Source organism: Herpailurus yagouaroundi, unplaced genomic scaffold (assembly GCF_014898765.1).
Source record: "Herpailurus yagouaroundi ecotype Mexico unplaced genomic scaffold, PumYag 28, whole genome shotgun sequence".
Classification (NCBI taxonomy): Eukaryota; Metazoa; Chordata; class Mammalia; order Carnivora; family Felidae; genus Herpailurus; species Herpailurus yagouaroundi.
The window spans coordinates 125,775,279-125,789,043 of record NW_024412376.1 but is presented as its reverse complement, the minus strand read 5'-3'; the positions used below and the strand labels follow the sequence as shown (position 1 = coordinate 125,789,043).

Here is a 13,765-nt window from a genome sequence, read left to right as displayed (position 1 = left end):
AGAGAGGAAGACACAGAATCGGAAACAGGCTCCAGGCTCTGAGCCATCAGCCCAGAGCCCGACGTGGGGCTCGAACTCACGGACCGCGAGATCGTGACCTGGCTGAAGTCGGACGCTTAACCGACTGCGCCACCCAAGCGCCCCTAAATGAGTTTTTTTAATGAGTAGAACTCATTTTCAAGTAAAATGTCCGTGTAAAACCCTAATTGTATGAAGACACCAATTGTGGATTAGGTTCTGTGGTATTAATAAGAGATCTGATTTTAATGACTCAAATATATTCTTTTTCTCATGTAATGATTACATGAAAGGTAGATAGTTTCTGGAATTGAATCAGTGGTTTGAGTATATCAAAGTATCTGAGTGTTTCTTGGCCTTTGTCTCCTGGGGAAAGAGAATGATGCTGAATTTAGACTGAGCAGTAGAATTTAAGTAGGACATAAAATATGGTGTGATGTTCTTCAAGTGTAGGGTAAATGTAGTTTGTTTAGATTTAATAAATAAATGATGATTTAAGATAGGTGAGTATAAAAGCAAAAGAACATAAAGGAAAAATTTCACCAGTCTAAAGGAGTATGACTGGACCATACTCAAAAGATCTGATAGGAGTAGAAAGGAGGGTTAATATGGGAGAAATTATGGAGTAAGTAGATAACTGATTTGAAAGTCAGTATAAAGGAGGGAATAGAGGTTATTAAGGAAACAGCCATCAAGCTTTTAAGTGTGCTGAACTGGCAGGACAGTGTACTGCTGATGATGGGGAAACAAATGGTATGGAAAGTTGTTAATATTTATGTTGGAGCAAATCACAGTCTGAATAGAAAATGGTCAGAATGGCGAAAATGGGCACTGGTTGTTTTAGAATGGTAGTAAACATAGAAGAGGAAAATTCTTCAAGGCCTTTCTTGAACTTTGAAATGTGGGGTCATAACCATGTATCTTGGGCTCATTTGTGGCAGTTTGAGGGAATTTATGAAAGGACTAAAGAGTTAGAGCTTACTAGACTTTTAAGTAACATTAATGTGAACTTGTTAATAGTTGGGAACATTTTGATTCCATAATCCATCTTTGGTGCCTTTCTCATAATGCTGTTCTAAGATAAGGTAATTTTATTAAATATTCAGCAACAAAACATTCTTCATATTTAATTTAAAATTAGATGTTACAAATTTATTTTAATACTTGTAGTATATTTGAGTGTTCTATTAAATAAGCTAATAACCCTTTTTTTTAAGGTACAGCAAGGACGAACTGGAAATTCAGAGAAGGAAGCAGCACTTCCATCTACAAAAGCTGAGTTTACTTCTCCTCCTTCTTTGTTCAAGACTGGACTCCCACCAAGCAGGTTAGTTAGACAATTAATAACTCCATTTATTGAAGGCATTGGTATCTTCATCTTGTATTAGTGCTATAAAATGTAAAAGCGCTGAATATTCTGTCAAAGAACATTTCACGTTGTTTTAATACAAAATGAGTTCTTTGTGAAAAACTCTTCTTGGTGCCTTCCCATTTAAAAAACATTTAGGTGAGCAAGAAATGAAGCATGGTATATAGTTACACGTCCGTAAAAAAGACAATCTTACATTCAGGAGAGATGGCAATAACAATGGTCTTGCTGTTTTCTTTTTTTTTTTTAATTTTTTTTTTTTCAACGTTTATTTATTTTTTGGGACAGAGAGAGACAGAGCATGAACGGGGGAGGGGCAGAGAGAGAGGGAGACACAGAATCGGAAACAGGCTCCAGGCTCCGAGCCATCAGCCCAGAGCCTGACGCGGGGCTCGAACTCACGGACCGTGAGACCGTGACCTGGCTGAAGTCGGACGCTTAACCGACTGCGCCACCCAGGAGCCCCTGGTCTTGCTGTTTTCTGTGCTTATTATTCTTACATAAAGAATTATTGGACTTAATAAGTCTAGATCTATTGGCCTAAATGTGTTTTACAGATTTTAGTAAAAGATGGTGGACATTTCAGCCTGGGCAATCTTTCCAATTAAAACCACTTTCTTTTCTTTCTTTGGTTTATTTTGATAATACCTAACTTTAAGTTCCACAAGGTACCAATTGTAAGAAACAAATGTGCTGGCAAATGTCCTTTTAATTTAAACATGACAAATGGTTAGCCTGTTACCAGGAAAATGGTAAAGGATAAACTGAGACTAAGGAAGTTTGATGTTAGCAGTTTAATTTTGAGTTAGGTAAAGATGACTTAAATCAGGTATTTCTCTGGGCCTGAAACAAGTCAGTCACCAAGCTGTTACTCGTTCTCACCCAGATCATTTACCTTTTGCGTTACTTAAATTTATTTTATACAGTTTTCTGGTTTTGTTATTCTGCAATTTTGAATTGCTATAAGAGATTATATTTCATAATATACAAATGCAGGAAGAGCCCATATGGGAACATGTGGTTTAGCCTTAAGATAAAGATTCTTGAAACTTTCAGCCAAAATTAAATGTCACAAAGCCATCTTGGATTTTGACTCTCTTCTCATCCTAACAATTATTAGTCATGGACATTTTCAAATATTATTTAAATAAATGCAGTCTCATAAAATGTTTGGCTAAGAAGTTATGATAGCTGAGGAATACTGATTCCTTTATTATGTAGTCTTCTTTTGCTTTTTTTTCCTATTTTAAAAGAGGTCACTCTCATTCATTGAGTTTATCGTGTTCTGCAGTAGAGAAGGATGTGAAGAGCTTGGACTCTACAGCCAGACTTCTGGGATTCAAATTCTGGCTCTATTGCTTACTAGCTCTGTGTCCTTGAGCACATCCCCTAATCTTGTTCTTTCATTTCCTGATCTGTAAAATGTAATAATAATAAGACATCCCTCACAGGGTAGTTATGTATATTAAATGACTTCATTTATGTGAAATATTCTGGAAAAATAATACAGAAGTAATACTCTATAGATATTTGCTAATAAACTATTTAGGAATTAGTAGCAGGACTGCCCCTTCCATCAACCAACCAACCAACCAACCAACCTACCAACCTTGGGCCAGATTTGCAGGGCATTGTACCGTTATACAGGCTTTGGCTTTTCCTATAAGTAAAGTAAATGGGGTGCCACTGTCAGAGTTTGTGCAGAGGAATGAAATTATCTACTGTAGGTTTTTTAAGTCTTCATTGCTTTATTTAAGATCAGACTACAGAGAGATTAAGGGCAGAAGCTGAGAAGCCAGTTAAGAGGTCGTAACAGTGATCTAGTCAAGAGATAGTGGTAACTTGGACAAAGTGGTTGTGGTGCAGATGGTGAGGAGAAGACAGATATTGGATACATTTCAAAAGATGTAAAAGATCTTTTACATCTGAAATAGAAGAGACTACGGGAGGAATGCTTTTTTGGAGGGAGAAGACCAAGAGTTCAGTTTAGGATATACTAAAATTGAGTTGTCTATTAGACATATAAGTGGAAAATTTGCATAGGAAGTAGATCTATGGATCTGCAATAGAGGGAAAAGGTATGGGCCGGAGATAGAAATTTGGGAGTGATCAGTGTTTAAGTAGTATTTAAATGAAGTTGTGAAACTGAATTTGATTGTAAAAGAGGTAAGTATCGAAAGAAGTGGTAAGAGGGACAGAGCCTTGGGGCATTTCCTTGCAGGTCAGAAAAATAAGAATGAGGGAGGAGGAGATCCATACAGAAGAATTACTACTGACATAGGAAGAACACCCAGTGTAGTTTCAAAGTAGAAGAACAATTAACTACCAAATAATACTGATTGGCCAAGAAGAAGAGGGCTGAGGATGACTTTTGGATTTTATTTTAGTTACTTTTTTAAGATTTTATTTTTAAATAATCTCTACACCCAATGTGGGACTTGACCTCACAACCCCAAGATCAAGAGTCCTATGCCCTACTGACAGAGCCAGTGAGGCGCCCTGGCTTTTGGATTTTAAAACGTAAAAGTTGCTGGTGGTCCTGACCAGGATCCTTTTTAGTGGTATAAGGTGAAGATTGAAAAAAGACTTTTTGGAATGGATTCAAGAGAGAATAGGAGAGGAATTAGAATGAGAAAATATGTGTAACTTCTTTGAGAATTTTTTTCTTTTTACTTTTGAGAGGGGCAGAAAAATGGAACAGTATCTGAAGGGAAATGTGGGGTCAGGAGGCTGTTTTTTTCTAAAATGAAAATTACAGCATGCTTGTATACTTACAAGAATGAGTTACTAGAGGGGAAGTTGATGATTCAAGAAGCAAGAAGGGACAGTTAGAACAATGTCCTTAAGATCAGAGGAGACGGATATAATGGGGGGGAAGGGAAGCGGTGCAGTTAGCCTTAAAAAGGAGATGGGCAGTTCACTCAATAACAGGAGAGGAGGAGGGGGTGGATAGGTAAGATAATGATGGGAGTCGGTTTTTCCCAACAACACGGGATGCTGACTTACCTGGTGGATGTGAGGATGTAGAAGTGGGTGTTGAATGTTTGACAAGAGGAGAAATTCTGAAATAGTCATTTAGAGGTGTGTGAATAAACTTAGGGGGAAATGAGTCAGATTGTAGCCAGTACTTGGAGGGAAGTGTGCTGTCAAAAGAAGACTTTTTTTTTTTCAAGATACAAATGGCAATATTTTTATATGCTGGTGGGAATGAATTAGTAGAGTAAAAAAATTGACAAAGGGAGAGAGACTGTACATTTCCAACTTGTCTTGAAGTTGATGGTTATGTGTTTAAAATGAGACCAGTAGTCAGCTTGCTTGGATGTGTTTGCCTTGCCCTTGCCAGGTATTTGTATGTTTATGAAGACTAGCTAGTGGGATTTAATATGAGTTGTGGTTATACCAGGCAAATATGACAAAGGTGCAAGGAAGGTGAGAGGGTCCTTGAGAAAGTGATTATAATGATGGACGGCCATGGACTGAAGGAGAGATGGAGAATAGTGGCAGGAAAGGGTCGGTAAAAAGGTAAAGAAATGACAGAAAAGTTAGTCGATCTATCACTACTACCAAAAAAAGTGGATAATTGCTACCATAACCTATAGAGACATACCCAACATGTCAGTGTTGTCACTTTCTTGATACAGAGAACAGTACCTGTTTTTCATTAGGAAAGTTTGTTTTCTGGGTTCCTCTTCACTTGATCAAAAGCACACTTTTGTTCATTGTGAAGTATTTCCCTAAATAAATACTTGTGTTTTTCTGTTTTGGTCTTTGTATTTATGGAGATTAGAAGGACCTGTGTGAAAGTAAAATTTTACTGACTTTAGGGAGTAGACAGGAATGCCATTTAAGACATAATAGAGACTGCCCAACAAATAGTAATGAGCTGTACTACTTACTGACCTAACCACTGTATTGCCTTTGTTTAAAATCTTAGATTGCCTTACTAATGTGTAGATGACTATTGGTATGTTTGCACAGAACTTTTTTTAAATGGATCTTTGTACTTTATCGATGGAAATGCTGGGTTTCTAACTTTCTGTGTTGCCCAGCAAATTGGCATACTTAAGTAAAATGTTAATATTTAATATATCAGAATGTTTTCCTATATCTTTAAAAGTTTTCATATTATGTCAAGAATGTACAGCTTGATAAATTTTCACAAACTGAACACTCATGAACATTGAATATTATTCACCCAAATTTATCATTTATTAACATTTTGCCATATTTGCTTTATAATTTGCCCAAAATATTTTCCTTTTTGAATCATTTGTTAATTGTAAACATCATTTTTTAAGAACAAGGACATTCTGTTATGTAATCTTAGTACACAGTTAATCAAAGTGAGAAAATCTTACAATGAGCCAGTATGTTAATATACAAGTCATAAATTTTGCTGATTATTTCAATGATGTCTTTAATGGCAGTTCTTTCCTTGATTTCGGGTTCAGTCCAGGGTAATTAACTCTTTTATCTCATTATTTTATCATCTGAGACAGTTTCTCAGACATTCTTTGTATTTGTTGACTCTGAATTTTGAAGAGTGCAGTCTGGTTGTTTTGTAAGTCATCTCCCTCAATCTGAGTTTGCCTGATGTTTCCTCTTTATTAGGTTCAGGTTTTGCTTTTTGGGCAGGAAACTACATATGTGATGTTCTGTCCTCAGTGCATCAGCCTTGAGGTACATGATGTCATTTTCCCCATTTTTAGAGATGATAACTTTAATCACTTAGTTGTAATGGTGTTCTTTGGGTTTCTGCACTGCAAAGTTATTCTTTTTACTGTTTGTATTTAATAAATAATATGTGAGGAGATGGTAAATATCCTGTTTCTTTTTTAAACTTCCCAAACTTTAAAATCCCATTGTTGATTTTTGCTTTTTCCCGTTACTACTGTAATGACTGTAAAATACTGATTATCTAACTCTGTTATTTCTCTTACATTAATTAGCTGGCATTCTTCTTTAAAAATGGGCTTTCCCACCTCCTCCACTTATTTATTATCATCTAGACTCATTAATTTTTATTTTATATGTGAGAGTGTATTTGTTGCTTATAAATATGGTTTATTTGTATATGTAGTATATAAACTATATATACTACTTATATACTGTAATTCATATTGATGCTCAAATTGTTTCAGACTTGCTTCATGGGAGCCTCTTCAGAGTGGCTCCTGTGCCCTTTTGACATGTCCCCATCATGTTTTTTGTTTTGTTTTGTTTTGTTTTTGAGGATTTTTTTTTACTTTCTAGCTTTACCAAATGTTCCATGCTTATCTTGTACTTCCTCTGCCCCTCCTTGGGAGCAGCCAGGGACTTGAAAGCACCTTGATGACTTTTAATGGGAAATGATGATTAGAAACCAAGATCTTGGCACCAGTTATGCTCATTGCTGTTGGAGTGTCACTGTTTCTAGGCTTTTTCCGCACTCACGGCTGGGAGAAAACAACCAATTTCAATATAAAATTGCCTTATGTATAATTTTAATCATTCATCCTTCTTTTACTTCACATTTGACACCACAGGTTTCTACTTCCCTTTCCTTAATCCAGATTACATCTCTGTTTTACCACATTGAGAACCTATTTCCCAACAATTTCAGTATATATACTCTTTGCTTCATCCTAAAATATACTCAGAACAGATTAGAACTTCTGCACTTACCATTGCAAAAACCAAACCTATTAAATAGAATTCAAGATTTCTTTGGAATTCTTTTTTTTTTTTTTAAGATGAGAGTATGTAGTTAAAATAGTCAGAAGTTTCCTTTAGAGTGGTTATATTAATCACTTAAAGTATTATATCCATTGTTTCTGTTTGTATTCAATATTAGCTTTTCTTTTTCTCCATGTTTATTGACATTTTTTTTGCCAATGTAAAACTTTGAAGAGAGTCCCAAGTGCATTCTTTCCCCTGCTTCTTTCACTCCTGTTAATAATTAACTTCATTGTGTCTAGTTTCTAGTTTATTCTTCCTTTGTTTCTTTTTACAAAAATAAACAGATACATAAACATACATTTTTTTCCTATAGAAAACTTTGCTATTGAAAGAGTGTCTTATTAGTCTTTTAAAGGACTGGCAAGAGTGCAAATAGCTGAACTTTCTATGGAGTATTGCACTAGGGATATAATTAACTTTCTTTAGAATGTTATTTTGAAAGTTACTTTGAAATGGAATTTTTATGAAATATATTTATTTAGTGTAGGTTTTTATAAGACACATCAGAGTGTTACTTTTAACTGCTACACTAACAATATTTGTACCTATTGAAGAGTGTAGGGGAAAAAAACCTCAAAAGTTTTGAATAAGGTTTTGTGAAACCGTGGAAGTTTATGTCACTCATAAAAGCACAGAAATTTATTTCTTGATAATAACCTGATAAGCCCTTGGTTCTTTTCTTATTTCTGCATTTTGACATACTATTTTGAAAAAGATTTCTGAAAATATTCTAGAGTTACTAAAATGTTGATAACACGTTAATATTTAAATACCTACTAGCGATTTTAGTACCACAGAGACTTGAAGAAAATGATACGATAGGAACATGCTAAAGGACTTTAGAAAAAGCATGTCAAAAAAAAAGGAAAAAAAAAAAGACAGAACAAGGGGGGTCAGAGACAACAATATGTAAGAAAAAACATAGAAAATTTATCTCACCAGAAACAGCACCTCCTCTCAGTCTCAGACAAGTACTGCCTCCAGAAAAGCCAATTCCAGCGTTGGGAAGTGGCAGGACCGATATGGGAGGGCCGAATCACCTGACCTAAGGTAAGGCTGTTTTAAACATTGGCTACTCCCTGATGTTTAGGTCATCAGTGTTGTTTTGTTTATTACTAAGATAAATTTTGATTGGATTGTACCATATTTTTGCCCCCTCAATTATGCTTTTTTATTACAGAAATTGAGGGTTTTAAAAATCATGAGTCAGGCCGTATCAGCTCACACCTTCCCTCTTCTCTCTCTGACTTTTATACTACATTATAAATTGCGTGGAACCATCTAATAGCTCAATAAGCATTTTTTTTCTCCCCGCTGCTGCAGGTTTCTTTCTCATATCACACCCTATTAAAAAATCGCTGGGTGTTTCTCTTTGTTGAATAAAATTTAGCCTTCTGAGCTAGTATTTAGAACCTGTAAAATTGAACTGCATCGAATCTTTCCAAACGTTTTATCTCAACTATAGTGCATAAAGCAGCCATTTCATTGAGTCTACCAGCTTTTACTCCTGATCCCCCTCTGCAGAATTCTGGTCTGTATTCTAAATCTTACACTTACAAAGCGTGCACCTGTGGATGGATACTGTATACTCTCTGAGCCTGTAAAATGGGAATCATAATTTCTATCCGAAGGGATGTAGTAAGAAGCAGTCATGTCAGGGTATGACAGTGCATTGCCAATAGTAATCAATCTGAGCAATTACAGTTTGCTTGACTTAGAAATACAGAGTTAGATACCTCCCTCATTTACTATTTAAAGTTTTAAACAACGGTGTGGGGGTGGTATTTTGTTGGTTTTTGTTGTTCCAGCATTTTAAACTTTCTTCCTCGGCAGGTTGATGCTTTTACGTTAATGTGCTTTTGATTATTTTCATTTATAAACTTTTAAATATGTAAGTTATGGTCAGATATCTTTGATCATAACACCTAAAAGAAAAGCAAAGGGAGGAAACAATCAAATTTTTATTTTTTTAGATTTCCTTTTCTTTGGGGACTTCATTATATATTCTTCATGAATAGTAAGAATTTCTAGTCAGCTTGGCTTTGATAGGATCTCTTGTTAGGAGACAATAAGCTTAGTCATTCTCAAAAGTGGCTATTCACCTCAAAGTCAAAAATATTTTGACTTTTTTAAAGAATATCCAAAATGTAAGTATAGTAATTGATGCAGATAGAAATATATTACCTATATTCTTAGAATAGTATCAGTTGCATGTGTTGGTGGTTATAGAATGAAAATTTGCATATCTTCCTGTTATTAAGTGCTTATTGACCTTTTTTCATAGGATTATATGATATTAATCTTAGGAGTTTTTTTCTGATGTTTGTTTATTTTGAGAGAGAGAGAGAGAGAGAGAGAGAGAGAGAGAGAGCGCGCACGCGTGTGTGTGCACAAGTGGGCAGAGAGGGAGAGGAAAAATCCCAAGCAGGTGCTGACAGTGCATAGCCCAACACAGGGCTTGATCTCATGAACCATGAGATCATGACCCGAGCTGAAATCAAGAGTCGGATGCTTAACTGAACCGTGAGATCATGACCCGAGCTGAAATCAAGAGTCGGATGCTTAACTCTGGCGCCCCAATCTTATTTTTTTAAAACTGGCATTCTTGAAGAACCAGTAGAAATTTCAAAAGAGTTACTTTAAATAAAGAAAAGTTAGATCTGATAAGTGTGGCGTGGAGTCTATGAATCTTTTCACATTTACTATTTCTGTGAAATCCCATAGTGTAAGAAGAGTGCTGCTAATATAATTTCTGTATAATGACAAACTTGGTTATTATAGCACACAGTGCGTAGAGAAACTCTAGATTTATACTTATTTAACCTGGTCAGCAATCTTGGCAGTCTGTTTACTGATCCCCAAAGGGCCAGATGATAAGAGCTTTAATTTTCATCATTGTACTATTGAAACGAATCAGTAGCCATCTTTGTATATAAAGAATAGCTGTATTCTTTTAAAATTTTTTTTTTTCAACGTTTATTTATTTTTGGGACAGAGAGAGACAGAGCATAAATGGGCGAGGGGCAGAGAGAGAGGGAGACACAGAATCGGAAACAGGCTCCAGGCTCTGAGCCATCAGCCCAGAGCCCGACGCGGGGCTCGAACTCACGGACCGTGAGATCGTGACCTGGTTGAAGTCGGACACTTAACCGACTGTGCCACCCAGGCGCCCTAGAATAGCTGTATTCTTAAACTTAACAGCAGTTTCATGGCATAAGTACTGGATTTGGGTATTAGGTTTAGTTTTGTGCCTGTGTGAATTTAGGACAGTTCCCTAAAATCTCTAGGCCTCTGTGTCTACATTTTTAATATGACAGGGCTAGACTGTGTTATCAGGAAGGTCCCTTTTAATCATGAAATTCTTTTTTTCTGGCTAGTCCCTGGTTTACATGGAAAAGGAGATCTAAGAAAGTAGGAAATCTGCCCAAATTTATGGCTAATTAAGAGGCAAAGTCAGGGCTAGAATCCCTGGTTTTCTGCCTTTTAATACTTGCAATTCAGGCAGCTTGATTTTCATAAGCAAAGGCATAGATATAGTTAAGTCACTTAGTTTTAGTGTAATTTAAAACTTTGCTTTTGTTTCTTTTGCTACTTTAGTATCTAAAATTCCTTTTATATCAGTCATTTGACAGAATGTTTTGCTTAAAATAGTTGTACTTTTGATATAATGGTTTATTTCTTAAGTAGTTTATAGAGAAAATAATAGTTCTCATATCTGAAGTAATGCAGTTCAGTGTTTATACTTGTACTTGCCCATCCCCACCCCCCAATAAAAGATGCTTTGGAAACACAGAAAAATCCCATTCTGACTTTGTGATCAGTCTTAGGAATACAGGTAATAGGAAATTTGACACTATTTTCAGTACGTGTTTTGTGCCTTTGAAAATTCAAAAGAAAAAAAAAACTCTAGTTAAAGCTACTGCTCTCCTTTTGAATGGTGTATGTGTGTATGTATATATATGTACACATACACACACTTTACAACATAGGATAAAAAAATGAGATTCTACCCGTTGTAGTTAGTGTAACTGAGGAATGTGTTTTGCTTTGTTTTGTTTTTGAAACATGGCATAAATCTCTTTGTAAGAGCACTTAAACGATGATTGAAATCCTTTTAATAAGTTACTGTATTTGGAGACTCAGGACTTCTTATCTCACATATATTCCTGTTAATACAGTATTTTTCCAACTTTGGTTAATAGTAGTCTTCATAACTGTATGTAGCAAGGGCATTTTGTTGGGTGTGAGTTTTGTTTTATAAATTCAAATTTGTGACACTTATTAGGCCAACTAGAAGAATGAAGCAGTTTTAATGAACACAGAAAATTGAAATTGGCAATAAGGATGATTGCTGTAATCTTATCCTAATGTCCAGTTTGTGTGTTTTGTTTTCATTTTATAATATTAAAATCTGTTAGGTAAGTAGTTGCATATTCTAGGTTGTCTTAGTAAGCTTGTTTTTTCATATCATGGCTTTTTAACTGATTCAGACTCTTGAAAGAGGAAAAGTAAAAATTGCTTAATGCAGAATTACTAAAATATTTAAACCTTGCACTTCTTACAATAGTCAAACATAAAATGTACAATGAAACTGAATGTTAAATGGACATTCAGTCTAAGATTGACCTCTTCATTTGTTCTTGCACTGCTTATTATGTCTTGGTGAAATAATGTACTGGAAAGATGTATCTGTACCTTCATGGCATTTGAGCACTTTGAACGTGTATTGCTTGTATTATGTAGCTTGTAAGAGTTTATGTGATTGGACATATGAAGGCTTTTATTTTTAAAAATTCCCTGTAGAATATCTTTCCCTACATTTAAAAAATAAAATTAAACATAAATATGGTAGGTAAAGCTTTATTATTTCAAGCTCTGCACAAAAGTGAGTAAATTTGGCTTTCCTAATGAGCACATTTATGTGCTCTACTGAGTCAAAGTTTAGCGTAGTTCATCTTTAAGCGTTCAAGGTCTTTGTTTTTAAGATAGCTTGAAAAGTTAACATTTTAAGAATTCAGTCCCCAGAGAATTAGCATGGAAAACACTTAGTAGAAGAAGTAGAATTTGGAGTCATACCTGAGCCTGAATCTTGGTGCGGCACTTTACTCACAAAAGAGCCTTTTTCCACAGCTGTGAAAATGAAACTAATTGGACTTATACCAAGTACTTGTGGATTAAATGGCTTCTAAGGCTGCAAAAGAACCTGTTGCGGGGCACCCAATAATGTTAGTTCCTTTTGCATCTCTGCTCCCACTGTAGTCTCTTTCACTGTAGTACTATTAGACAATAAATTATGTGCTCTGAAAACAGTTTTAAATTCTCTAATTTTTATGTTGAACACACATTATTTTTCAACACAGGATGTTTGATTAATCTTCACTTGAAAAATAGATTACATTTTCTTCATAAACTGTGTATATGCTTTAGAGAAGATTATTCTTATAACGGTTGAAAAAAGTATTGAAGTAGTACTGTGTGAGTCCACGAAACTCACAATATCAGTATAAAAATATATATGCAACGAATGATAGTCTTTAATTATCAGGCCTTGGTCAGTGCGACTTTATATTTATTCAGTAATAGGGAGATAAGTATTGGTTTATCAACTATAAATTCTTTCTAGAAGAGAATACAATGTAAGTGTCTTCCTTGGGCATGTCTTTAGTTGTGGTCCTCAACTTTGGCTATGTGTTGGAATTACCTAGGGAGCTTCAAAAAATTATGGATGCTCAAGCCCTAGAGACGAAATTAAATTGTCTGGTGTGTACTCTGGGCATTGGGATTCTTAAGCTCCCAAGGGCGCCTGGGTGGCTCAGTCAGTTAAGCATCTAACTTCAGCTCAGGTCATGATCTTGCATTTCGTGGATTCGAGCCCTGCATTGGGCTCTGCTGACAGCTAAGAACCTGGAGCCTGCTTCAGATTCTGTGTCTCCCTCTCTCTCTCTGCCCCTCCCCAACTCGTGCTCTGTCTCTCTCTCTCTCTCAAAAATAAACATTAAAAAAAAATGAAAAAAAAAGCTCCCGATGATTCTGATGTGTAGGAGACATTGAGAACCATTGATTGAGAGATCGGATTCTGGCTTGACATAAAGATTAAAATGAAATGTTTAGTGACCACCTTGGAATTTGAGGTAAAATGATAGAGTTTGCTTTGATGGGCACTAACATTTGCATTGCATTTTACAACCTCATAGAACTTTCTTTTTTGTGAGTCTCATTTAATTATATTTTGCCTCTTTGAAAGTCTTTTTGTTGGTAACCAGTATCAAAGGTATATCATGCTTTTTCTTTCGCATATAGATTGGTAGATAGTATATTTGTAAAATTGGAAATTGGAATCCTGCAAATGTTATTTTCCTCTTATGTTATTCCCTCCATTTAAAATGTCCTCCCTTCCCATCCTGTGTGGCTAAATTCATTCCTCATGTCTTTCAATGCTTCTCTTTCCTAAAGTAGCTTAAAAGATGTTATACCAGGGCACCTGGCTGGCTCCGTTGCTATGTGTCCAACTCTTGGTTTCGGCCCAAGTCATGATCTCATGGTTTGTGAGTTTGAGCCCCACATCAGGCTCTGTGCTGACAGTGAGGAGCCTGCTTGGGATTCTTTCTCTCTCTCTCTCTCTCTCTCTCTCTCTCTCTCTCTCTCTCTCTCCCCCCCCAT

The 13,765-nt window shown here is 35.7% G+C and overlaps 1 protein-coding gene and 1 long non-coding RNA gene across 25 annotated transcripts in view; both read left to right on the top strand.

Moving 5' to 3' along the window:
• The window catches only part of FIP1L1 (factor interacting with PAPOLA and CPSF1), an 82,919-nt gene that overhangs the window by 25,017 nt on the left and 44,137 nt on the right, over positions 1-13,765 (top strand). For 8 of the 24 annotated variants that reach the window (XM_040483500.1, XM_040483481.1, XM_040483492.1 and 5 more), the window contains 2 exons: positions 1,236-1,345; positions 8,048-8,155. In XM_040483500.1, the coding sequence (XP_040339434.1) occupies positions 1,236-1,345; positions 8,048-8,155 (218 nt within the window). The remainder of the gene's footprint in view (positions 1-1,235; positions 1,346-8,047; positions 8,156-13,765) is intronic. The other 16 variants (XM_040483578.1, XM_040483588.1, XM_040483552.1 and 13 more) reach the window with 3 other exon arrangements.
• Positions 9,630-10,998, top strand: LOC121035821 (uncharacterized). Its single transcript, XR_005793095.1, has 2 exons — positions 9,630-10,050; positions 10,281-10,998. It is a non-coding gene; the product is annotated as an uncharacterized LOC121035821 (long non-coding RNA).